This window comes from Coffea arabica, chromosome 2e (genome assembly GCF_036785885.1).
Source record: "Coffea arabica cultivar ET-39 chromosome 2e, Coffea Arabica ET-39 HiFi, whole genome shotgun sequence".
Classification (NCBI taxonomy): domain Eukaryota; kingdom Viridiplantae; phylum Streptophyta; class Magnoliopsida; order Gentianales; family Rubiaceae; genus Coffea; species Coffea arabica.
In genome coordinates this window covers 7,772,000-7,795,815 of record NC_092313.1, presented here as the reverse complement: position 1 = coordinate 7,795,815, position 23,816 = coordinate 7,772,000, and the positions used below count along the sequence as shown (strand labels likewise).

The 23,816-nt window shown below is 36.6% G+C and overlaps 5 protein-coding genes and 1 pseudogene across 5 annotated transcripts; 5 read left to right on the top strand and 1 right to left on the bottom strand.

The window, feature by feature from the left end:
* The first annotated feature begins 3,212 nt into the window (after positions 1–3,212).
* On the top strand, positions 3,213–5,992 carry LOC140036609 (protein GAMETE EXPRESSED 1-like). Its single transcript, XM_072078613.1, has 6 exons — positions 3,213–3,893; positions 4,013–4,600; positions 4,697–4,823; positions 4,906–5,092; positions 5,183–5,330; positions 5,425–5,992. Exons 1-6 carry the CDS (start codon positions 3,382–3,384, stop codon positions 5,678–5,680), a joined length of 1,818 nt encoding a protein of 605 aa, XP_071934714.1. The 5' UTR covers positions 3,213–3,381; the 3' UTR covers positions 5,681–5,992.
* A 68-nt stretch (positions 5,993–6,060) lies between these two features.
* LOC140036608 (pentatricopeptide repeat-containing protein At3g14330-like) lies at positions 6,061–8,747 on the bottom strand. The gene has a single exon (XM_072078612.1). The coding sequence runs from the start codon at positions 8,647–8,649 to the stop codon at positions 6,724–6,726; it is 1,926 nt and encodes a 641-aa protein (XP_071934713.1). The 5' UTR covers positions 8,650–8,747; the 3' UTR covers positions 6,061–6,723.
* Positions 8,748–10,046: 1,299 nt separating this feature from the next.
* LOC140037179 (uncharacterized) lies at positions 10,047–11,482 on the top strand. The gene is made up of 2 exons (XM_072081368.1): positions 10,047–10,419; positions 10,822–11,482. Exons 1-2 carry the CDS (start codon positions 10,078–10,080, stop codon positions 11,290–11,292), a joined length of 813 nt encoding a protein of 270 aa, XP_071937469.1. The 5' UTR covers positions 10,047–10,077; the 3' UTR covers positions 11,293–11,482.
* A 2,038-nt stretch (positions 11,483–13,520) lies between these two features.
* Positions 13,521–15,338, top strand: LOC140036607 (uncharacterized). Its single transcript, XM_072078611.1, has 2 exons — positions 13,521–14,137; positions 14,711–15,338. The coding sequence occupies exons 1-2, from the start codon at positions 13,793–13,795 to the stop codon at positions 15,182–15,184; spliced, it is 819 nt and encodes a 272-aa protein (XP_071934712.1). The 5' UTR covers positions 13,521–13,792; the 3' UTR covers positions 15,185–15,338.
* A 1,381-nt stretch (positions 15,339–16,719) lies between these two features.
* Positions 16,720–18,987, top strand: LOC140036606 (uncharacterized). The gene is made up of 2 exons (XM_072078610.1): positions 16,720–17,409; positions 18,255–18,987. The coding sequence occupies exons 1-2, from the start codon at positions 17,080–17,082 to the stop codon at positions 18,723–18,725; spliced, it is 801 nt and encodes a 266-aa protein (XP_071934711.1). The 5' UTR covers positions 16,720–17,079; the 3' UTR covers positions 18,726–18,987.
* A 647-nt stretch (positions 18,988–19,634) lies between these two features.
* Positions 19,635–22,776, top strand: LOC140036091 (uncharacterized; annotated as a pseudogene).
* Positions 22,777–23,816: the final 1,040 nt, after the last annotated feature.

Here is a 23,816-nt window from a genome sequence, read left to right as displayed (position 1 = left end):
AATCAAGTTTTCATCTGGTTGACAGATAGAGAAGTTCAGTCCCAATATCAACTCTCAAGACCTGAAAGGATGCCACCGCTTCAAGCCTTCTTAAAAGAAGTCTCTATCCGAACACACTGCAATTTTGATGGTAAACGATGCAATGCAGATTCTTCTTTTAATGCCACATGGCAATATATACGTGTATTCTCTTCTTAAGAAAAAAAAAAAAACCCACCAGTTAACTTATTATTTTTTTAAAAGGAAGGGTAAATTGTTGCAGGGTGTGATTTTCTATTTGCAAAACATGGAATACCTTTTTTGTCAGTTTTGTATTTTATTTTTTATTTTTATTAATCTTCCTTAAGGTGAAATTCTTATCATGCTCTCTCTCTTGATCTCTCGATTGTTTATTCCTGTTTCATGGGGGTTCGAAGATATGTTTATGCAAACGCATGTAACATAGAAATATGCAATTCATGTTTATATCAATCCAATGCTTCCGGCATATCATATTGAAATCCAATTTCACTGCATGAATAGATTTTCGGGAAAATCGTTCAAAACGTTCCTCATATTTTGCAAATTGACTTTTTTAGTCCCTCATTTTTAAAAGTGTAATTTTATGTCCCTTACAAATTCACATTGGTCAAATTTGATCTCTATCTAGATTTTCGACTAATTTTTGCCGGAATCCATCACGTGCTTTGCAGGTGATAATTTTTTAAGGGCAAAATTGTCAAATTAAATTTTACATAATTCGATTTTTTCATCCCTCACATTTTACAAGATGAATTTTTCGTTCCTGACATTTCAAAAAATAAATTTTTTCATCTCTTATTGATCAAGTGTATGAATAGTTTCTTTTTTTTAAACCCATGTATATATCTATTTGATTTCACCTGACCAATACGAATAGCATGTAATATATCTGTATTTGATTTCTTCTACAATTACAATTAGCTTTTTCAGGTGAAATTAAATAGAAATATATTACATGCTATTTGTACTGTTCAGTTGAAATAAAATAGATATGTATATGAGTTTTCAAAAATAAGAAAAGACTATTGTACACATGATCAATGAGGGATTAAAATTTTCATTTTGTAAAATGTGAAGGATGAAAAATTTATTTTGTAAAATATGAGGGACGAAAAAATTCATTTTGTGAAATGTGAGGGACTATGGATCAGATTATGTGAAATGTGTTTGACAATTTTACCCCTAAAAAATGATCATGTGCAAGGTACATGGTAGATTCCAACCATTTCTAAACCTAGATAGGGACTAAATTTGATCAATATAAATTTATAAGGGACGTAAAATTATACTTTTAAAAGTAAGGGACGAAAAAAGTTATTTTATAAAATATGAGGGACGTTTTGAACGATTTTTCCTAAATTTTCTGATAGAAGATCATATACTTTAACCATGCAAATACCCCCTGTAGAATATGAAAGAGCACAATAGCAAACAACAAAACTTAAATCTAATGAATATTGGAAATTGTGAAATTTTGTTCAAGAATTCTTAAAACGTATATGAAGGAATTATTATTATTATTTTTTTGCCAAAATTGATGTCTAATGAAGAAAGTGAGTGAAGTAGGACACAACTTCTTTAACCTTGAAAAAGAGAAAAATATGAATGTGTCGACTTTATTAAATCTGTGGCAATGCATTACTAGAGAACTTCTTTTTACGGCCACTCATCTTTTTTCACGCAAAATTTTCTCTGATTTAAACAGATGGTTGTTGACTATTGTTACAGAGAATTTTATTTATATTTCTACATTTTCCACCTCTTCCTCTATTTCGGAAAGTTGCTTAACTACTTTCCCAAGCACATCTTTTTGCTTTTCTGGCATACTATTTTGATCAATTTTATCGTACAAAATTAAAATTAGTATAACTATATTTTTGACAAATTAATGAAAACCAAAAATCACCCCTAAAAAATCAACACTGGAGAAAGGTATATATTAGCAAGGTTTTAAAAATTGAGTTTCTGCATTGGATCGTTTTGGACATCATGTGATCGCATTATCAATGGAATTGTTGAATCTTAAGAGTTAAGATCATACCAAAATGTGTAGTTACTATCATTATAGGCGAAGAGCATTAAAATTCAAGCCACCATGATTGAAATGAATAATACAATCAATCTAAATTAGTAAATCTGGATGTAGGATCACTAGAGAGTCCAGAATTTAACAACTATGGGGCTATTAGTAGTTAAAAAGGGAAAACAAACCGTATTGATCGTTCAAGATGTTTTTGGGTGATTTTTATTTGTAAAAAAAGTCCTTAAAAGCCATTGTTATATTCTGTAAAAAAAAAAAAAAAGAAGTAACTAAAATTTTCCGTTTCCTTTCTGGTATAACTGTCGGTTTCAAGACCCTATTTACTTCCAAATTTGAACTTTTCGATTTCAAGTGTTCAAAAGCTAAATATCATGAAAATGTTGATTTTCATATGGCAATCTCAGTCGACTCGCTTCATGGTACTCAAGACAAGAAACCAAGAGATTCAGATATAACCCCTTTTTGCCTTCTTTCCTTTTTCTGCATTTCGTCTTCCATTTTTGCTGGAATAAATGCGGCAACATAATAATAGTATGACATTTTCTTGGAAACTGAGGTAATGCTTTTTAAGTAACTCTAAACGTCGCACCTTCACCTCCCTCCACCAGCAGTTGCGAGTTGCGACACCCCTTCACCACCACAGCAATCGAGTGCTTGAAAAGCTACCATAATTCATACGATAATAGGCCAAGGGATGCATAAAAAGACAATGGTTGTTGTTAAAATGCTTCAAAGTTGAAAAAAAACAGTTTCCAGAAAAGAATATATATTACTGGAAACCATAATCATAATCCACGTCTACATCAGGTTATGTGATCATCCTTCTGACCCTTTTCTCTGATTTTATGTCGTCTGATGCATTCATCCTTTACTCAAGGTTTTGTTTCCTTCTTTATAGTTTAGGTGATTACTTGCATTTTTATTTTTTACAAATAATCTTTACTTGACTTGAAGCAAAAGTGCAATACGTCGCTTTCTTTTCGGTAAAGAATATGGTTTTCTGTTAGTTTTTTAAGTTCAGTTCTCTATCACAAAATTTAGTAAATAGATTTTATTTCCAGATGGACATGAAAACTTCCAATCTCATGGGACCATCGGAGTTGTTTTGAACTTGAGCGCCAAGTTTCTTGCGCTACCATCTTTCCTTTTCCCACTATCCCTTATCTCCTATATATATGCAAGTTCACCCGGTTATACAGATGATGCAAGAATTTTGCGGAAACGATTCGCTGACAAAACTAAGGCATCTTGTTAATTGACTTGGCTTTATTTACCAACTGTTCAATTGCAGGTCGCTGGCAGAGGTTAATTGAAAAGCCATGATGACTCATGATTGTCATAAGCTTAATTATAATTGGTTGTCGATGGTGTTTCTGATTATGGTTTTGCAAGTTTCTTCATCATGGGGTTGGTTTTTCTCTTCAAATAAGGAGAGTAACAATGCAAAAGGGACACCACTAGGGGAGAATATGATGTTTTCTAAAGATTCCGTTGCTGAATTCTCCATGGAACCATTTAACAACCAAAGAGGAACCAAGCTTGTTGAAAATGCTAGGAACAAGATGATTGCGGCCGCGCCTAGTTCATGCTGGCAAAAAGCTTACCAAAGTTTGTTTACTGGATGTTCAAGAAGCCTTGCCGATGAAGAGTCTAGGAATAGATTTGCCTGGCATCTTACTGAGTGCTTTTTGAAACACTCCGGAAGGTCTCCATTGCCTTATTGTGATAAAGCATCATTGGTGGAGAAATGTCTTAAACAAGTGGATCAAGATGCTGTCAAAATTTACCTTGAGTATCATCTTGAAACCAATTCAATTTGCCATCAATTGCAGTAAGTGCCTTTTCATTACTTTCTTATGCGAGATTTAAACTTGATAGCTTCATAGGTTGAAGACGTAGGGAGAGAAAAACAGATATCTTTTGTTCAAATTTTGGTGCTAAATTTTGCAGAATTGAAGCATTCAGGCATCAAACGGAGAGGCTGGTAAATGAGTTGAAAAAATCAGCTGAATATGCAGAGGAAAAGTTGGAAAGCATAGAGGAGAGAGGCGAGCTACTGCTGCAAAGTTCCAAAAATGTTCATGATGCATTGACTAATGTTGATCTAAGAACTCAACAATTGGCAGAAGCCTCAAAGGACGTGGAGAATCATGTAAATCTTGTGCTCAATTATTCCAAAGCAGTTCACGAGCAGTCTTTGGCAATTGCGGCTTCTCAGGCAGAGTTGAGCCATGATCAAGTAAAGATGAAAGAGAGTCTTGATGAGGGAATGGCAATGCTTCATGATTCTTATACTAATTTAGGGCGAGAGATCACTAACTTAAGAGATGAAGCTGTTGAAATAGAGAAGGAGATTAGTAGAGTAGGAGATGAAATGTCCTCTAAGATGAATACTCTACAGACTAAAGCTGATGATATTGGTAATATGGCAGAAAGTTCTATAGAAAAGCAAAAACAACTTTTAGATGGACAATCCATGGCTCTCAGCGGGCTTCATCTTCTCACAGAGACTCAGTCCAAGGCACTTGAAGAGAGCAGGTAACATACTCAAAGCTCTTTCTTACAAAATTCGGGTTAAAAGTAATGTAAACAAAACCTGGAAGTTGCTTATTGTTCTTCTTCATATATTTATAGGGGAACTTTGGAAAAGTTGGCAGAATTTGGGCATAGACAGCAGGACGAGCTTCTTCAGCGGCAAAAACAGCTTCAACAAGCTCATGACCACCTTGTTGCGAATTCAAAGACGATATTAGCAGCCCAGGTAAGAAATCTCTAATTAGTTCTTGTTTTACTTCTAGTCGTGGTGTAATCAATTTCGAGACTTATTCAACATTGCATTGCAGGAAGCTTTTGAATCAAAGCAAGCAAGCATGTTCCTTGCCTTAGATAAACTTTTCGCCTTGCACAACGCCATGCTACTGGAATCACGAATGATTAAAGCTTTTGTGGTTTATACGTTATCCTTCTTTCTTCTTTACATGCTCACAAGCACAAAACAGACATACAATGTGAGGCACAGGGTTTATATAGGTAAGCTAGTGTTTTTTTTTTTTTTTCAAGACCTGGACTGCATTTAAATGCTAGCTAGTTACCTAGCTTTTACTCCACATATCGTTTCAGGTTTGAGCATCACATTATTGATTGAATTACTGATAATCCGTTGGACATCATATGATATTGAAAAGCAAGGAGAGATGATATTTCTGATTAGATTCCTCTCCGGGGCTCTAGTGCTATTTCAACTCGGATGTGCCATCTACACTTACAGGTATCAGTTGAAACTTGATACAAAAAACAAAAAGAAATGCATTCTGGAATATAAATTGCTGATTTATATCATTGATTCTTTGACATTCATTTAGAGACTTTGAAGTGCTGAACCATCAAATGCTTTTATCACTGATGGAGAAGGTCAATTGGATGCAAAAAGAGAGAGAATTATCATGGGACACGGATGCTGATAGTGAGGTGGGTTGGTCTTCATGGGTCGACACTGATTTAGCTGATGATGTAGACAAATTGGAGGACCCTGACTACGTATGTCGTGAAGAGGTCGGAGAAAATTCAGTGGAAACAACTTCAATTACAAAGAGATACAACCTCCGCAGTCGCCGTTAGAAGTGGCAGCCATTGGCCTTCTCATAAGTTCTCAAGTTACCCACAAAGATGTTTTGCTCAAGGGAGCTCCCAAGTTCAACCTGCCCTGGTCTCAAATTGGTAGATCAGAAACTTAAAAGACTTGTTCCAATTTTTATTTATTTTTTGTTGGCAGGATTACATGTTCTGACATGTTTTTATGATGACGAAAGGATGGATTTTAAGGCGGTTTTGCTTTTCTCAGTGCCCTATACCTGTAATCACCGGTTTTTAAGCGAGAATGGTTGTCAGTAATGCTGTAGTTAAGATTAACAAGGCTTCTATTTTGCTTCAGTCTAGATTATTGCAAGTTATTATTGGTAGTTTTCCAATCATTCGTGGGGAGCATGAACATGCTTGCATTAAATGAAAATCTTGGTCATATTCATGATATAGGATAAACGTATTATTTACATATTTGCATATGCAGCGATAATTATGTCTCCAGTATAAAAAGAAAAAAGAAGAAATGGTAGGAGAAATGCGTCCTGTATTTTTATATAAGCCTGCGAAAGAATTGAGGTTGCAGTAATTGTATGTACTGAGTCCATCATTCTCCATTGCCTTTGATGCTATGACATGTCTTCACCCATGTCCTCTGTAAGGGCTTTGCATATTGAATCAAGCCAGTTGGGGATTGTATGTCATAATTAATCTAGTACTTGAAATAAATACCAACAGCTTTGGAAAATTACCTTTTCCATGACATTGAACTGCATCCTCTAGCCCAAAAATGTTGAATTCCCTGACCCAAGAGAACTTCTTTGCAGAACTCCAGCACTAAGAATCCAATTCCAAGAACATCTTTAAACCAAACTTGTATTTTTGGGGAAACGGCGAAAATGGCTTTCACATATCAATTTCAGAACCTCCCTTTCCAGAAATGTTAGTACCTTTGCCCATCCCCACAGTTTAGTAGGAGAAGGATCACATAGCACTTAAGTTGCACGGTCGTTAACTGTAATTAGGCATGACTTTGGATCACCCCGAATATAGGAGCGAACTACTCTGGATGAAGAATGTAATCACCAATAATCATTGCAAGAGCATGTCCCTTTATCGAAGTGGTGGAAGCGATTGGTGTCTCTCAAACTTATTTTCCTACCTGTTACGTTGGAAACATATTTCATCCAAGAATGACAATCTGCACAAACACGAAGATTCTTGGTGATCCTGATCGGCATTGCAGAGCCACAATTAATAAGCCCAAATATTGTTGCTATCTTTTCGCTATGACCACACACCAACTCTGCCTTCAAGTCCTCACCCACGTCATGAAGAACAACACGTGTATCAGGCCTATATCCAACGTCTTCCAAAGCTTTCATTAACTCATCATGAACTTTCTTATACTCTTCTGAATTGCGAAATTCAAACCCACCACCAGCCACGAAAGTATGTATTCTATTTTTAACATGCATCCAGCTGCATCCGGCCTCCTTCTTGATGCCTCTCTTTTCCATCATCTCTCTCATCTTGTTAACTCCCTTCCACATCCCTGCATTTGCATAAATATTGGAAAGCATAACATAGTTCCCTGGATTATCTGGTTCAATCTCCAACAGTTCCTTTGCTATAAAATCAACAGGAGAGATCTTGCCATGAATTCTGCAGGCATTGAGCAAAGAACCCCAAATGCTACCACTTGGCTTCACAGGCATACTTTTCACTATCTCTAGAGCCTCTTCAATTCTCCCTGCTCTGCCCAATAAATCCACCAAACAAGCATAATGCTCTAAATTGGGATGAATATGAAACTCTGTAACCATTCTTTCAAACAATACTTTCCCCTGATCTACAAGCCCTCTGTGGCTACAACCCGACAACAGGGCAACCCATGTTACCTCATCTGGACAAATTCCACGACCAATCATCTCGTTAAACAAAGTGTGTGCTTTTTCCATGTCTCCATTGACAGCATATCCATTCAACATAGTGTTCCATGATGTTAAATCCTTGTACTCGATTCTGTCAAACACTCTCCTACAGTATTCTACCAACCCACATTTGGCATACATATCAATAAGCGAATTTAGAACTAGAACATCTGGCATTTTACTCGATTTCACAATCTGAGCGTGAATCTCTTTCCCACAGTAAGTAGAAGTAACCCGAGCACAGACAGGTAAAATGGTAGTCAAACTAACCCAGCTAAATCCCACTCCTTCCCTCTGCATTTTTCGAAAAGTTTCAAGTGCCCCGAAAACGTTCTCTCTCTTTACAAAACCCATAATGATTGAGTTCCAGGACACAACATTCCTCTGTGGCATTCCTTCAAACACCTTCAGCACCTCGTCAAAGCACCCGCACTCGGTATACAGCCGTAGTAAAGAATTGTACACCACTTGATCAGGCTCCATTTTTGCCTTTATAATCTGACCATGAACAGCTCTCCCCACCCTTAACTCTAGCAGGTCTGAACAAGCTTTAACTGCCACAGAAAGAGCAAAATTTCCTGGCTTAATGCCCCGGGACACCATTTCACAATAAAGAAGCAGAGCTTCCTTGGAAAGCCCATTTCTCGAGTACCCAATGCCCATAGCCACCCAAACTGAATCGGGCAAGTCATCAATCCGAAACCCATGTTGAAAAATTCGTCGAGCCTCGTCGAGCTGGCCACAAACGGAGAAAAGAGTAATGAATTTAGATTTTACAATGGGGTTGTTGAGGAGGGTGCTGGGGAGGTGCTTGTACAGCCTTTGGCCGTGCTGTAATGATTTTGTGGAAATGCAGGCATGGATAAAAGTGGTGCAGGACTGGACTTCGAGGTTCCTGAATTGCTGGAATTCAATTAGCTGAAGGGCTTCGTCTAATTTTCCTGATTTGGATAAGGATTTGAAGGTTGAGTTTAGGGGTTTGTGGTTTTTCCTTTGCAGTTCGGGAGTTGAAGTGGCGGTTATGGTAGTTATGACCGTTAGCTTAGTTGGGAGAGCAATGGAGGGAAGGCCCATTATATATGAAGAAGGAAAATGGGAGCTTTCTCTTCAGTTATAATCAAATCTATGTATTTTCAGTTGAAGTTAATACCAAATGGGTTGGAATGAATGATTGATTCTTTCGGTTCTCACAAAACGATTGTAATTGTTTATTTATTTTTTTTTTTTTGTCAATTGTCATCCCTACTTCTATTCCTACTCTTACTCTAACTAGAGAAGGCTCAACTGATCCTACGAGAAATCGACAGGGACAAAACCACCACCGAATCAAACGGGTACCATCTGAATTTGAAGAAGAACCACAAGAGTGACATTTTGGTAGGAGGCCCATCTGGATCCACAAGAATGGCATTTTAGCGGGAGGCAAGATTGTAATTGTTCATCAACTTATCCTTTTTCATGTACTTCTGCAGCAAAGCCATTTTTTCTTTTTTCTGACGTTTTGTTTCGGGTCAAGCAACAGCAAAGGGAACAGGGGGGGACTGCAATTGGATTCATTTGTAGCAAAACTCCTAAAAAAAAAAACAGCTAATGATGAAGTAAGTTTTAGCACAAGAGCCAAATTTACACAATGAATGTACTTGCTCCTCTGCTTTCTAGGTAATAATTACAGAGTTTCATTTCTTCCAAATCACTCTTTCCAAGTCAACTAACCAAGATTAAAGCCTTATTCTCGTTTGCTTTAGATGGAAAGTGATTGCAGAGAATAATTAGCAACCGTTACTTTTTTTTTATTTATAGATTATAGATTATAGTTTTTTTTACTATTATAAAATCTATAATCTAAATACAAAAACTAATGAGGACATTAAAAAATTGATTATCAAAAATCTTATGTTAAAATCACCTAATATAATCAATCGAGAATAAGCCCTAAATTGAAGGGTCTGGAAATATTTACCACTATTAACTTGATTAGTTGCCAATGGCAGATTGAATATCCTTGTATAAATACAGATATAGCTTTGGCATACATGCATATATGATTCTATATGATTCAGTATTAATGCATTTTATTCTTTAGATGAGTGTACACGCACACACAGGTTGACACACACACACACATATATATATATATATATGTATATGTATATATAAAAGAAGAAATGCATACACAGACTGTAGTACACTTTTAAGTCATCAATGCATGAGATTTAGATGTATCTTTTATATTTATTTGTTTCCTATATTCACACGAAGTATCTGGTCCAGAAAATTCGAGATGAGTTATTTGAAATTAAAAAGAGACACAAAAGGACTACTAATTAAGTCTTACTAAGTACATGCACCTACCAAATGTCCTTCGATGTACACAAGAAAAGTTTTGTGTGCCTATACATAAGTTGTGGATGGCTCTTCACTGTTTTTAGTCCTGTAAATCCTGCGCATACATACACACAAATTAACCATTTCACAAGTAGAGTGAAAAGATTAGGGGAAAAGATGGTGTTGACTGAGTTGTTGCTAAGGTTCTTCTACTCTCCGCCATCTTCGTTTTTCATCTCAGCCATGTCTATCATCAATTTTGCATCATTAGCAAATTCAGGATTCATGGAAAGCAAAGGGAAAAACATACAATATGCCAAGTTCTTTAATGCTGGTTCTGTCAAGACATCTTCCGCTGATAAGAAAGCCAAACTCTCTGGTAGAATTGGGATGCTTATTTTTTACTCTCCTGCGCTACTCGCCAGTGTGGCTTCTTTTGCTCTTTTCCCAGATGAGGGACTAAGATTTGATTTGCTTCGTCTGGCTCTAACCATCCATTTTTCCAAGAGGGTCTTTGAGGTACTCCATTTGCAATGCATGCAGTTCTCTTTTGTTCCTCCACATATATAATATATATACACGTAAAATTATATTACACCCACCCAACGTAGAGAATAATATAACATGTTTGGATGGATGAATCCCGCTTTCCAATTTAATTATAACTGCAAAAATATTCTGGCGCTTCTTGATATTGACAATATGTAAGGGTTTGAAGGGCTTTCAAAGGGATTGAAATTGCAAATAGTTTTGTGAATCTATTCTTTCTTTTGGGAAATAGTTTTTTTGTGAAATAAAAAATATTAATGAATTAATAATTATTTATTTTAAAAAATAAAGAAACAGATTAAAATCTGTTTCTTGCTAAAAGTTTCCAAGAGTACGAACTTCTGATTTTACAGTTGGCTTCCTTATGCTTAGGTCCTGTTGATACACAAGTTCAGTGGTGGCATGGAAGTTGAAGCTGCAATTATCATCTCCTTCAGTTATTTTGCTTCTACAGCAACCATGATTTATGCTCAGCATCTCACCTATGGGCTTCCAGAACCACCGATCGATCTCAAGTATGCTGGAATTCTACTGTTCTTACTGGGAATTAGTGGAAACTTTTACCACCATTACCTCCTCTCAAAACTAAGAACCGAAGGTGACAAAAGGTACAAAATTCCCCAAGGTGGACTGTTTAGTTTGGTCATATGTCCACACTATCTTTTCGAGATTTTTGGATTCATTGGGGTGTCATTCATTGCTCAAACATTGTATGCATTTTCCTTCACCCTCGGCACCCTTTTCTTGTTGATGGGAAGGAGCTTCGCCACCAGGAAATGGTACCGTTCCAAGTTTGATAATTTTCCAGAGAATACCAAGTCTCTCATTCCATATGTCTTCTGAATGAGGAGTACTATGAGATGTATTATTGCGGTTGGTATTTGTGCTTGTAATGAGGGTTTTGACGTACCATATCTAGTAGGAGTACATCTTTTAAAAGTTATCTTGCCGTATTCTACATGTGATTTGTTGCTATTTATTAGGTCTAGTCCAAAAAACCCTCTAGTATTTCAAGGCTCTTTACTCCAGAAAATAAAAGAATCTTTTTTTTTTTTTTTGAGCTAAGAATTCGTGAAGTTGTTATGTCAACGCCTGAAGGTTACTTAACTCTATAGTGCAATCACTTCATCAAGTGAACACAGGGCATATGTCTTTAAATTATGTACATGCTGCATGCTCTCAGCCGTGTAATCCAGCGCCCTACAAACTATTATATCCTCCGGCAAAAGGTCAACAGGAAAATTACATACTTTGCAGGTTCTTGCAGAGCTGTTGATTGATCTGAATCTTGGTTGGTTATGGTTTGCTATTTATTGGCCATTCGCCACTGTCTCATGCATTAATCTCGTTTCTTGTTAGTTTTGGAGCACCGTCCAACTCGCTTGGGTGCTAATTGTGTCATTCTTCCAAATTTGTTAATCCTCAAAATATTTGTTTCTTTCAGTCAATAACATCTACAGTAATCATACCCCATTCTATTTTGGGTCCTGATCATAGCATGAAGATACTTGATATAATCCCTATATATTATGTGAATATCTTACTTTAAAAGGAGAAAACGAGAAATTTGTTTCAGCATGATTTTGGTTTGATTAGTCATTCTTATGGTTAATCAAAATTTAAAAAAAGAAAATTTTTTGCCAAAAATAAATTCATTCGTCTAATAACATGAATCAACTTTTTTATGCACTAATAGTATAGTAATTTTTTTACACTAACAGTCTTGGATGCATGTCATATACGCACGAATTGAATTTCATATTTGAATTTATTACATAAAAAGTTAATTCATGTCAGAATAACTTTTTTATACACTATCAGTGTAAAAAAAATTTCACAAACAAGTTTAGATCAAACCATATAACATGATATTTAATTCGGACGTTATAGAAAAAAAAAATATTTTGGACCTTACGATAATTAACGCCAATCGATCATAGGCCTCATTCTTCTGAACCTAAAGGCGTTTATTACTGGTGTTCTGCAGGTGCATGGAGTATTTCACTTACGCTCGCCCTTTTTCCATATTAGACTCCTGATCCAACCCCATTTATAGGATTTTACTCCATGCCTCCACAGCCTGCAGCTTAAAGGCGTTATTGTTAGTTGCAGAAAATGACCACGCCTTCATGAGCGAACGTTACATCCTTATATGTATTGGGAAATATATTTACGATTACACCCCCGGTCCTTAAATAGCACAATAACTTCTTTTTTTTTTTTTTTTTTATAGGTGATGTCTACTTTTCATATGGCCTGCCAAGATATGTCCAAAGTGTCACTTGACACCTAAATAGTTACAATGGTTTAGTCTACCAAAGAGAATTGCACACTTGAGTCTTCAGGTAAGTTTAACCAACTTAACACTATGGATTAAAAGGTTGAAATTTTAGTGTCAATTGCACCATTAATTACGTACTTGCCTAATTAAAAAAATTATACAGACACTAAAATAATAAATGTATACATTAAGAGTAGAGTGAGTAGTGTATAAAAACATAACAAATTTTATCCTTCATTGAAAGTTATGTCTCACCTGGACAAGACCTTGCCGCATTACCGCTGAGGAGTGAGGACCAGACAACTCTTGACTGGGATCAGGAAAATTATTGGATTCTTGTACCACAATAATGCGACATGTACCTTAAAAAACAGTTTCCATCGACTGGAGACAGTAAAAGGATTAGCGAAAGTGCTCCCGAAATAATTTTTTTTTTTGTTTATATATATATAAATCACAGGCATAGCATCTGTTTTATGATTTGTGACTAATTCTGATCCAGCCGGAGTCGGATTAGGAGAAGTTCTCCCAAATGTTGTCCGTAATGGAGCCAAGAGGAACTCATACTTCGAAAAACTGTCTTTAAAAAAAAAAAAAAAAAAAAAAAATTGGCTGTCAATAATAAGGAAAAATATTTTGCAGACATCAAATTATGGGCCGTATGTATATTGGCAAGTGAAAACATATTTCTTATCCTTGGTCTAGTACATGAGCCATGTCTGATAAATGGTAAACGTATGTCACGGCCCAAAGGCTGCTTTTCCTCATTCATCGGTGACATTACTCTCTCACTCATCTGACGGCGTAGCGTTTTGCAGCTGCACAGTTGAGATTTGAGAATATCTGGCTGTGCTTCAAAACTTCAACTTGGCAATCGTAGGACCATCCACCCCAGTCAGTTCATTTGACTGCATTCGTGGTGCTCAGATCCCAAAAATTAGCATCCTTTTGATTGCCAAATTCGCCAATTTCCCATTGGACTCCAGTATCACTACGATTGCGCAACCAACGAACGCATGCATAAAAAGATCTTCTTAAAATAGAGGTAATTAGAAGGTAAACATGGGGTTGCCTGAAATATTGCTGAGCTTTTTATACCCGCCGCCGCCTTCTATTTTCATCTCAGCCATGTCGGTTATCAGTTTTGCGTCATTAACCAACGCTGGATTCCAAGAAATCAAAGGAAAGCACATGCGGTATTCCAAATTTTTTAACGTTGGTGCATCTGTTACTGGAGACAATAAGCAGAAGAAGGCTGAATTCTCAGGTAGAACTGGGATGCTTATAGCCTATACTCCTGCATTTCTTGCCGGCGTGGCTTCTTTTGCACTTGTCCCGCTCGACGGTTTGAGATTTACTTTGCTATGTTCGGCTCTGACCATCCATTTCTTGAAGAGGCTGTTTGAGGTACTCCCAACTCTTGCATGCCCCTTCTCTTTATTTCCACCACCCTTTGTCGCCACACATGCCTCGTATTAGGATTGCTACTGCGTTCCTATCTAGAGCTAATCTAGAAGATAACTCTTCGGATGGTCTATAACAACTAACACTTGAATTTCTGCATCAGATTGCTGTTAAAGAGGATGTTTAATGGTACTAATTGCGTAACAACGCCCTTCGATGTTGATATTGAGCTACTATTAATTAGTTTAATGTTTTTGATAAGTGATGCTGACCTTGGCAGCGAGAGCACCTTAAACTCGCACTGCTAAGGTCAAGGGTTCGAATCCTTCTTGACAGATAAATTAATATTCGTCCCACTAGTTATGTTGATTGTGGTTTTTTTTTTTTTGCAATGATTCATCCCATCATCGTGAAATTAAATTCTAATCATGTACTCCTGTCAAAAGAAAAAAAAAAGGGTTCAATGTTGTTGAATTAGTGATTGAAATCCGAAATTACATGGCCTGGCCTTGCAACTTCGATGTAGGATTTTGGCTGAACTATAAATAAGTTGGCTCTGTTGCCCTTCACTTGTAGGTACTATTTGTTCACAAGTACAGTGGAGTGACGGAAGTTGAAACAGCAATAACCATCTCCATGAGTTATTTTCTGTCCACGGCAAGCATGATTTATGCTCAGCATCTGACCAGCGGGCTTCCGGAACCACCAATTGATCTCAAGCATTTTGGGATTCTGCTGTTTGTACTGGGAATCAGTGGCAACTTTTACCACCATTACCTCCTCTCAAAATTAAGAACCGAAGGTGGTGACAACAAGTACAAAATTCCCCACGGTGGACTGTTTGATTTGGTCATATGCCCGCATTATCTTTTCGAGATTCTTGGATTTATTGGGGTGTCTTGCATTTCTCAAAATCTGTATGCATTTTCCTATACTTTTGGCACGATGTTCTACTTGCTTGGGAGGAGCTATGCCACAAGGAGATGGTACCAGTCCAAGTTCGACAATTTCTCAGAAAATACCAAGGCTGTCATTCCATACATCTTCTAGTCCATCGAGTCGCTGAGATTGGTGGAATGAAAAAGTCGCAAGTTACTTGCTAGTATTTTATCATCACATACTTTAACGTGTCATGGCTCTTTCTTCTCTGTATCTGTATCGTTCCAATTTTATCCCAAAAGGGACGTCATGTCTCTTTCTTGAAGACGTGAATCGTAACACTAGAGTCAAATCATGCTTTCGTGACTTGTGGCAATTGATCTCATCTCATGCTTGGCACCTCCCACTTTAAAATAATGTAATCCTGATCTATGACTGGTATATTTTATATGCTTTGTCAGGATTGCCAATTCCCTAACCGATGGACTAATTGTGGGCCGATCAGCCATCACCGAATTAATCACCGGCATAATTTTATACTAGAAATGGGAGCTATCTTATGGGCTGTTCCGACTTACACATCCCAATCACTAAGCCCGTGATGTAAGAGAAGAAATGCATCTCATTTGTTAGTCATTTTCGGCAAAGAATAAAAGAACAGATATCTTCCAAATCTGTAGCTCTTGTACTTGTTTCAACTTCATTGCTATTGGTGTTTATTTTTATAGGATTGGCTCATGCTCTGTGGGTTATTTTATGTTACATTAATTCAGATTTTACTCTTTCTAATAGAAGAATTGTTTTCATATACTCCCTTAGTTCCATTGAAAGTGTTATTCTTTCCTTTTTTGGCTGTTCCAAATATTTGTTATGTTTGACATTTCTAACTACATTATTTGTGATGTAATTGCTTTTTATTTTTTACTTTGACCAACACATGATTAAGGGTAAAAGTGGAATAAATATTTTTTTTTAAGTAGAATGTACTATGCATAAAAAACACATATCCCCAAATATGACTAAATATATGTGACGGAGGGAGTGCTAGTTTGTAGTTTGATTGTAATTTCATAAGGGGTAGAGATGCCTTTTAATTGGCCATCAGAGGTGGAGGTGGAATTGGATTATAGCTGTGAAGGAGGGAGTTTGCTGTGTTTTCACAGAGAGAGAAAAGGAACAAGGACATTGATGGAGGATAAATGAAACCCTGAAACTGATTTCTAATGGGGTTTATACCAAACAACCTAAAAAGGGTTTACCAAAACCCATTGTGATTGCTTTTTCTTTTTCTTTTTTTAATTGACTTTCAAACTCTGTCCCTCCCTCTATCTTCTTAAAAGAACCTTATGCATGTTTTATACCATACATACATGAAAGAACCTTCCAAAAAATAGAAGGCTAAAGGCCATGGACTTACATTTTCAGGGTTTCCAACTTATTGGGCCAATAGGAATTTAAGTTGTAGCTCAAAAAAAAAAAAAAAAAAAAAGAATCAACTTGTAGGGAAGAAGAACTACTTATATTGTTTAATGGCCCTCCAACGCACCCACCAAAAAAAATGAAATACAAATTTAAAAAAAAAAAGCAAGAAAAAAAAAAGAAATTGTTCTATAGCAACCGGCAAGCTAGTTGAAGTCTTCGGTCAAACTTTTAAAAAAATGTCTCAAGTCCTAATTCTCTTTCGCCCTTTTCCATTTTACATTCCACTCTTTTTTACTAAGAAAAAATTAAGAGGAAAAATGCATCGTTTAGGTATGGTATGACAGCTTCTTTTAAGATATGGTTGGCGCCGTCCATGATTATGAAGCGGGCGGTGGAAGCGAAATTAGTGAAGATTTTCCGTTTCCAACGAAACAAAAGCAAAAAACGGAAGAAGATTCCCAATGATCAAATTCACAACTCAGCAAGCACACGTAAGCCCCGTCGTTATGACAACCTAAAACCATTTCACACTCTTCGTCAATTTATAGGACTAGAGCAGACTCCACTATTATCCGTATATTAGTTGATTAAAGCATAAATACTGAATATTTTGCTCAAAGAAATCGATCAAAGGAGAAGCAGAGATGGCGAAACTGCTGCAGGATCTTGTGTACCAGGAAGAATCTCCTTCGATTTACACAACAGCCCTATCTGGGATAACTCTCTTGTTTCTAGCTTACTTGGGTATCTCAGAAGCCTTGGGAAATCACCTCAAGTACTCCAAATTCTGGAACGTCAATTCACAGAAATCTGGAGGGGGAATCAAACTATCCAGCAGAACTGGGATGCTTCTACTCTACAGCCCAGCAGCCGTTGCTGGTCTTGCTTCATTTCTGATCTTCCCCGGTGGTGAAATCAGGTTCTTGATGCTCAAATTAGCTATTACCATGCACTTCTCCAAGAGGGTCCTAGAGGTACCTTAGTTTACACATATGGCATCTGTATTTCTTGTTCTTTTTCTTTTTTCCAACTTCCGGATTGCAATATTCGTGTTTGTTTGGATCTTTGTAGAAATGGTTGTATCCTATATTCCTATTACGAGACATCCAGTTAATCTGTTCTGGAAGCTGGTCTAGGAACATAGCCTACTTTGCATCAGCACAGGGGGTGCTGAGTGCATACAGTAGAACTTTTTATATTCCGACCGCAAGAAGTGTCCTCCTCCTTTATAGTATTTTGCAAAACAAATACATAATTCAGAGTTTAAATCCAAGATCTTGACTCCACTGTTATCACAGAAAATGCAAAAATTATAAAGCTATGTCTAGGATCTTGCACAGCTTTACGGAAGCTTCCACCAATTATTGAATCTTGTGTCTTATAAAAGAAAGATCTCAGTATTAAAGAGCATTCTTAATAAGCTCACACTTCTTGTTATAACTAGCTACTCGGGAGTATGACAATTAAGTCCTTCAGCGTCGTCAATATGGAATTCCAAGATGTTTCGTGTATCATTATCATCAGGAAAGATAATCTGCGTTATGTCCCTATAGTTCCATTATGATTGGCATTTCATTGACATGTTTTACCAAGATGTAAGTGATACATATGTTTTGATCCAGTTCTTTTACCTCAAGGATGGGCTTGTAGGATTGTACTGTACACTGGAATGTGCAACTAATAGATGCTCCATATTACATAGATACGACTCAAAACACTTGAACTAATGTTATCTTGTGCTAAACTTTACATTTTGTCCATCCTTTTATTCACAGAAGTTCATTTATCCAATTGATTGTTTCATTTTCTTGTTTTGCAGAGCCTGTTCGTTCATAAATACAGTGGTGGAATGATGTTGGATTCCGTTGTGATTATTTCGTCGAGCTATTTATTTGCTGCTGCAGGCATGATTTATATACATCATATGACACTGGAGGCTACAGAACCATTGGTTGATCTCAAGTACCTAGGTTTGTTGCTATTTTTAGTTGGAATCGCCGGCAACTTTTATCACCATTACCTCCTTTCCAAACTTAGGAAGAAGAATGAAAAGGACTATAAAATTCCCACTGGTGGGCTCTTCGATTTGGTCATATGCCCACATTATCTTTTTGAGATTCTTGGCTTGTTGGGGATTTCTTTCATCTCCCAAACGTTGTTTTCATATTCTTGCGCCATTGGCTGCGCTTTCTACTTGATTGGAAGGAGTTATGCTACAAGGCAATGGTACCTTTCCAAATTTGAAATTTTTCCGAAAAATGTCAAGGCCTTGATACCGTTTGTGTTCTAGTGTTTCAGACAGGTGTTGGATTAAACTGAATCAACATTTTGGCTTTGTTGATAATATGAGGACGTTACTACAATCTTTCACTGTAAAAGGATTTGTGACATTGAGGAATGAAACAAGGATTCTATCTTGTTCAAGCAACTCCTCCATTGTATATTGGCTCTTTATTTTTCTACCTCTTGCAGTGGTAGCGTTTTTTTGTTAATGATTCCTTTCTTTTTCTTATGCTGGTTGATGAGGTATTTATCTTACTTATGATTTTGTATTCCTTGGGTCTTAACGAGGATTTTAGCCATAATTTCATCTCACTTTCAATTTTATGGTTATACTATATTCAAATCTGACTCGCACTCAACTCAGTAGCCTATAAAAGTTGAGTCACAGCTCTTACAATAGAGCAAAGTGCAGTTAATATTCAAATCAAACCTTGACATCATACTGTTTGACACATTCAGACTCGTTTAGCGAACAAGTACTTTCATCAACTCTGCATTCCAAATACTTGAAATTGAGTTTTTCGACTCTAGCCCTCATCATTAGGAGCTATTATATGTGTTTTGTGTTGAAATAGAAACCTTGATTTTTTTTTTTCTGTGTTCAAATTTCATCTGTCCCAACAAGAGAAAAAGGCAATAAGAGATTAAGAGGTGACTTGATCAAAAGGAGTCACATTAGCAAAAAAATGGAGGAATTCTCAAGCAAATAATCAGTAGAAGCAAAGAGATTCTTTTTTCTTCAGAATACAAGGGAATAGCGTTATTGAGCGGGCATCAATGTAGAATATATCATCTGTGTTTTGAATTCGACCATCTCTTCTGAGAGAGCGGGAGCTGATGATGATGAAAATAGCGATCCGCTCCTCTTCATGTTCAAGAATAGGTTCCAATGTAAAACATAAGCCTGACTATTCAAGCCCCATTGGGTATCTCATTCTACGTGTCTCTGATCTCTCGGCTAACTCGTGTCTTCGGCATCGTTTTTGTTCTCGCAATTTTATTGCTATACCGCAGTCCAGCAATAAGAAGCTCAAAAGCATTTCCAAATGCCGAACCCAATTTTTAAAATATGTCAAAAACCAATGCCAGTTGGGTTCAAGAGTTCTGATGATGCTCTTACTTTATTCAGTCGTATGATAAAAATGCAACCTTTGCCATCAGTTGTTTACTTCACACAACTATTAAGTGCACTGACAAGGATGGAACATTATGGGGTTGTGATTTCTTTGCTTAAAAAGTTGGAGTCTTTGGGAATTCTCGAGTATGATGAGCATATGTTGACTTAATTGATAAACTGTTATTGCCACCTAAAAACTGTTGATTTTGGTTTCTGCGTACTTGGGAGATTCTTGAAAGTTGGCTTTGAACCTGATTGTGTTGTCATTACCACTTTGATTAGGGGTTTGTGTAGTGTAGATAGAGTTGGTGAAGCTGTAATGTTGTTTACTGTTAGTGATAGAGTGGTGAAAGGAATTCAAACCAGTTCCATTGCTTGTGGGACAATCATACATGGGTTGTGTAAAGTGGGGAATAATCATGCTGCTCTTAGGTTGCTCAGGAAAATGGAAGAGAGAAATTTGCTGGTTGATGTTGTGGTGTGTAGTACAATAATTGATAGTCTCTGCAAAGATAGGCTGGTAAATGAGGCATATCATATCTTTCTAGGAATAATGTGGAAAGGGGTCCTGCCGAATGTGACAACATTTAATTCAATGATCAATGGTCTGTGTGGTTCAAGCAGGTAGAATGAAGCTTGCAGGCTATTGAATGAAATGATGGATCGGAAAATCAAACCAGATCTGAGAACTTTTACTGTGATGGTGGATGCTATTTGCAAAGAAGGGAACGTTGAAGAAGCACTGGATATGGTTCAAATGATGATTCGAGAAGGTATCATGCCAGATGTAGTCACCTATAGTGCGTTGATAGATGGGTATTGCTTGCAAAGCGGGTTGAAAGAGGCAAAGAAGGTATTTGAGCCTAATGCCAAGTCAAGGATGTGAGCCTAATGCTCACACCTATAACAATTTGATTCATGGATACTGTAGGAAGAGAAGGCTAGATGAGGCATTGAAACTTTTCAATGAAATGTCCCAAAAAGGATTGGTGCCGAACACTGTCGCTTACACGAGTCTTATAGGTGGCTTCTGCCGAGCTAGGAATCCTCTTCTTGCATTGAAACTTTTAAATGTGATGCAAGGAAATGGCCAAATTCCAGATCTTCTGACTTAATCTGTTCTATTGGATGGGCTCTGTATCAAGGGATGTGTAACAAAATAGTTGCCCTACTTCAAATATGGTTCAAAGACTCGGCCGAGACCGAGACGACTCGGCCTAGTCGTCACTGGAACGGAGTTTCCCGATTCGATATCGAGATGAGATAATTCCGAGATAATAAATCGCCGAGAACTCGTCTGAGATGTCTCTGAAACAGATAAAAACGGCCGAATCATTCCGAGTCAACTCGAATTTTTTTTTTTTTTGCTATTTTTAAATTATTTTTGTTTATCATATTTTTTACAAGTTTTAGAATATTAAATAGGGATAATTTCAGAAACCTGCCTTGAGGTTTCTGACAATTGCACTTGGCTTCCCTTAGGTTTAAGAAATTACACTTACCTCCCTTGACATAGTAAAATATCTATAATGCCCTCCACTAAGTAGACAATTTTAAATCTAAGGCAATAAATTTACAAAACTTAAAAAAAATCTGTTTTTCTGTCTCTTGTCTATTTTCTAGCTAATATAACCTCTTTTATTATCTTCAGTTTTGTGGATATTAGTAAATTGAAATTACAAAATTTACAAAGGAGGTAGATTATGTGTCAAACTAGAAGGAGATGAAAAGACTCATAGTGATAGAGAAATAAATAGTGAAATTGATGATTGAAATAAGAAGAAGAACCAAACATATGGAATTTGATATATTTTGTTTATTATTAAGAAAAACTTTTATAAAATGTCAATAATTACATAATGATTTCTTTCATTGGATTAGAAATTTTTTATTATAATTTTATTGTGGAGGTAGAATTTATTCTCAACTTTTGAGATATTAATATTTTTAAAACCATAGGAGAATTGTAGTGATGGTTCTAAGGCAAATTAGCTTATATTGAAAAGATATTTGAGCATTGATATTTAACTTGGGGGTATAAAATTGGTTGTCAATGTGGTTTTTTTTTATCGTGGAAAGTATTGATATTGTATATACAATTTGCGATCTTTTGGATGGTTACTTGATTTTAGAACTTATTTTTCGATTTTTATTAGAGATTTAGCTTGTTGATTTATACAAAATGTGGAAGAAAATGATTGAGTGTACTATTTTTCTTTCTTAGCTTTGTACAAAAGGGTAATTTAGGATTTTTGAAAGAAAATATAAGTTCTTGGACCTACATTGTTACTAAACAGTAAAAGTATGGGAGATATATGTAATTTTTAAAATCTGAGGGAAGCTCTTTGTAATTGTGAGAAACCTCAGGGGAGGTTTGTGAAATTGTCCCTATTAAATATTTTAAAATTTTGCGTCTCGTTGAGACCTTGATCGATATGCGGAGACCGATGTGAAACGGTCTGAATCGCGACTGCAACTGTAACCGCGACTTTGAACCATGACTTCAAAAGCTGGAAGAATCAGGTTTGTTTCTTGATATTGTGCCATACAGCATCGTCATTGAGGGAAAGTGCCGAGCTGGGAAACTCGAGGCTGCAAAAAAAACTTTTCAAGTCTCTTTGGATCAAGGGATTGCAGCCTAATTGCTATACCTACAACATTCTGATAGGTGGCCTCTGTAAAGAAGGGCTTATGAGTGATGCAAATGCATTATTTCAAGAAATGGAACAGAACGGATGCTCTCCAGATGGTTGTACTTACAATGTCATTATCCGAGGTTTTCTTCAAAACAAGGAAACATCAAGGGCAGTTGAGCTTATTCATAAAATGGTTGAGAGGGCTCTCTGCTGATGCTTCTACAGTGGATTTCATAATAAATAATGCATGCAATCATGTGTCGTATCAGCCAGTTGTGGAAATGCTTGATAAGTTCAGAACATGACAAGTTCATCTGGAGTGAAATCTCTCTTTGTGGTGGAGGTTGCATTAGCATATTCTCCATTAGACAGAATAATGTCTTCAGACCATCTAAAAAGGCTAAAGAAACATGCACTCGAATCACATGCTTTAGTGGAGTTGGAAAGAGTGGGACACAGAAAATGCAGCCACCACAAACATCAATGTTGTGCTTAATCCAAACGAAGTGAGAATCCAGTAACTAGGAGATGGCTCAGGTGAATTTAACAACCTGCACAATCTCAGATTTCATTATTGCAACAATACACAGAACAGTGACAAGATATCAACAGACTGGCGTGTGTTTTAGCAAAGAAAATAATGCTTAAAGCAATATCAGTTCGATTCATTACTGAACAATTTTCCTTTTGCCCAAATTTATGCCAACATATTATCACTTCCTTGGTCCCTTTAACTACTTGAGTTGAGTCCCATTACAATTGGGAAGAATTTCTTCTTACAGTGCGTCAGAAGTATGATGAAGGGATGGTTGTTGTAAAGGAAGATCAAGGATTCTTGTGTAGGATAGTCTCTTCGGAAACTAGCTTGTGAAGTGGAAACTTGATAAGCGAGCTACTTCACCATCAATCAAGTCCCTATCTTTAATCTGCCTCAATATTGGGAAGGTTGCCCTTTCTAATTTGTTGAAAAGGGAAGATTATAATTGTTTTCTAGCTGCTCTTCCACGACTACCTTCTAGCCCTCGCCTGATAAATTTGTTCCTCAATTTTTTTGTCTAAGAAGCTCCACTACGTTTCAGTTGCTAAAGAGAAATCAAGCCCTTTGGTGCCTGTATTGGCGTTTGGTTGATTGACTGCATAACCAAACCATGCTACATTTGTGATTTGATAATGTAAGCAGTTCTCTGTTTGGTCTTCTCCCCATTCTCATGTCACATTGAACAGTCTAGTTTAGTTGATATTCTGTGTTTTTCCATTATCTTCTTTATTTATGATAGAAGGGATTGTCTTAGTCTAAGGCACATATTTCGCAGGAGTCTTATTAAAATCTTTTGCAGTTTTGCCA

Bases quoted from the DNA above. Each gene is read 5' to 3' on its own strand.
- LOC140036609 (XM_072078613.1), top strand. From the start codon at position 3,382: ATGATGACTCATGATTGTCATAAGCTTAATTATAATTGGTTGTCGATG. The intron at 4,824-4,905 runs GTAAGAAATCTC...ATTGCATTGCAG, and splicing joins AGACGATATTAGCAGCCCAG to GAAGCTTTTGAATCAAAGCA. The intron at 5,331-5,424 runs GTATCAGTTGAA...ACATTCATTTAG, and splicing joins TGTGCCATCTACACTTACAG to AGACTTTGAAGTGCTGAACC.
- LOC140036608 (XM_072078612.1), bottom strand. From the start codon at position 8,649: ATGGGCCTTCCCTCCATTGCTCTCCCAACTAAGCTAACGGTCATAACT.
- LOC140037179 (XM_072081368.1), top strand. From the start codon at position 10,078: ATGGTGTTGACTGAGTTGTTGCTAAGGTTCTTCTACTCTCCGCCATCT. The intron at 10,420-10,821 runs GTACTCCATTTG...CCTTATGCTTAG, and splicing joins TTTCCAAGAGGGTCTTTGAG to GTCCTGTTGATACACAAGTT.
- LOC140036607 (XM_072078611.1), top strand. From the start codon at position 13,793: ATGGGGTTGCCTGAAATATTGCTGAGCTTTTTATACCCGCCGCCGCCT. The intron at 14,138-14,710 runs GTACTCCCAACT...CTTCACTTGTAG, and splicing joins TCTTGAAGAGGCTGTTTGAG to GTACTATTTGTTCACAAGTA.
- LOC140036606 (XM_072078610.1), top strand. From the start codon at position 17,080: ATGGCGAAACTGCTGCAGGATCTTGTGTACCAGGAAGAATCTCCTTCG. The intron at 17,410-18,254 runs GTACCTTAGTTT...CTTGTTTTGCAG, and splicing joins TCTCCAAGAGGGTCCTAGAG to AGCCTGTTCGTTCATAAATA.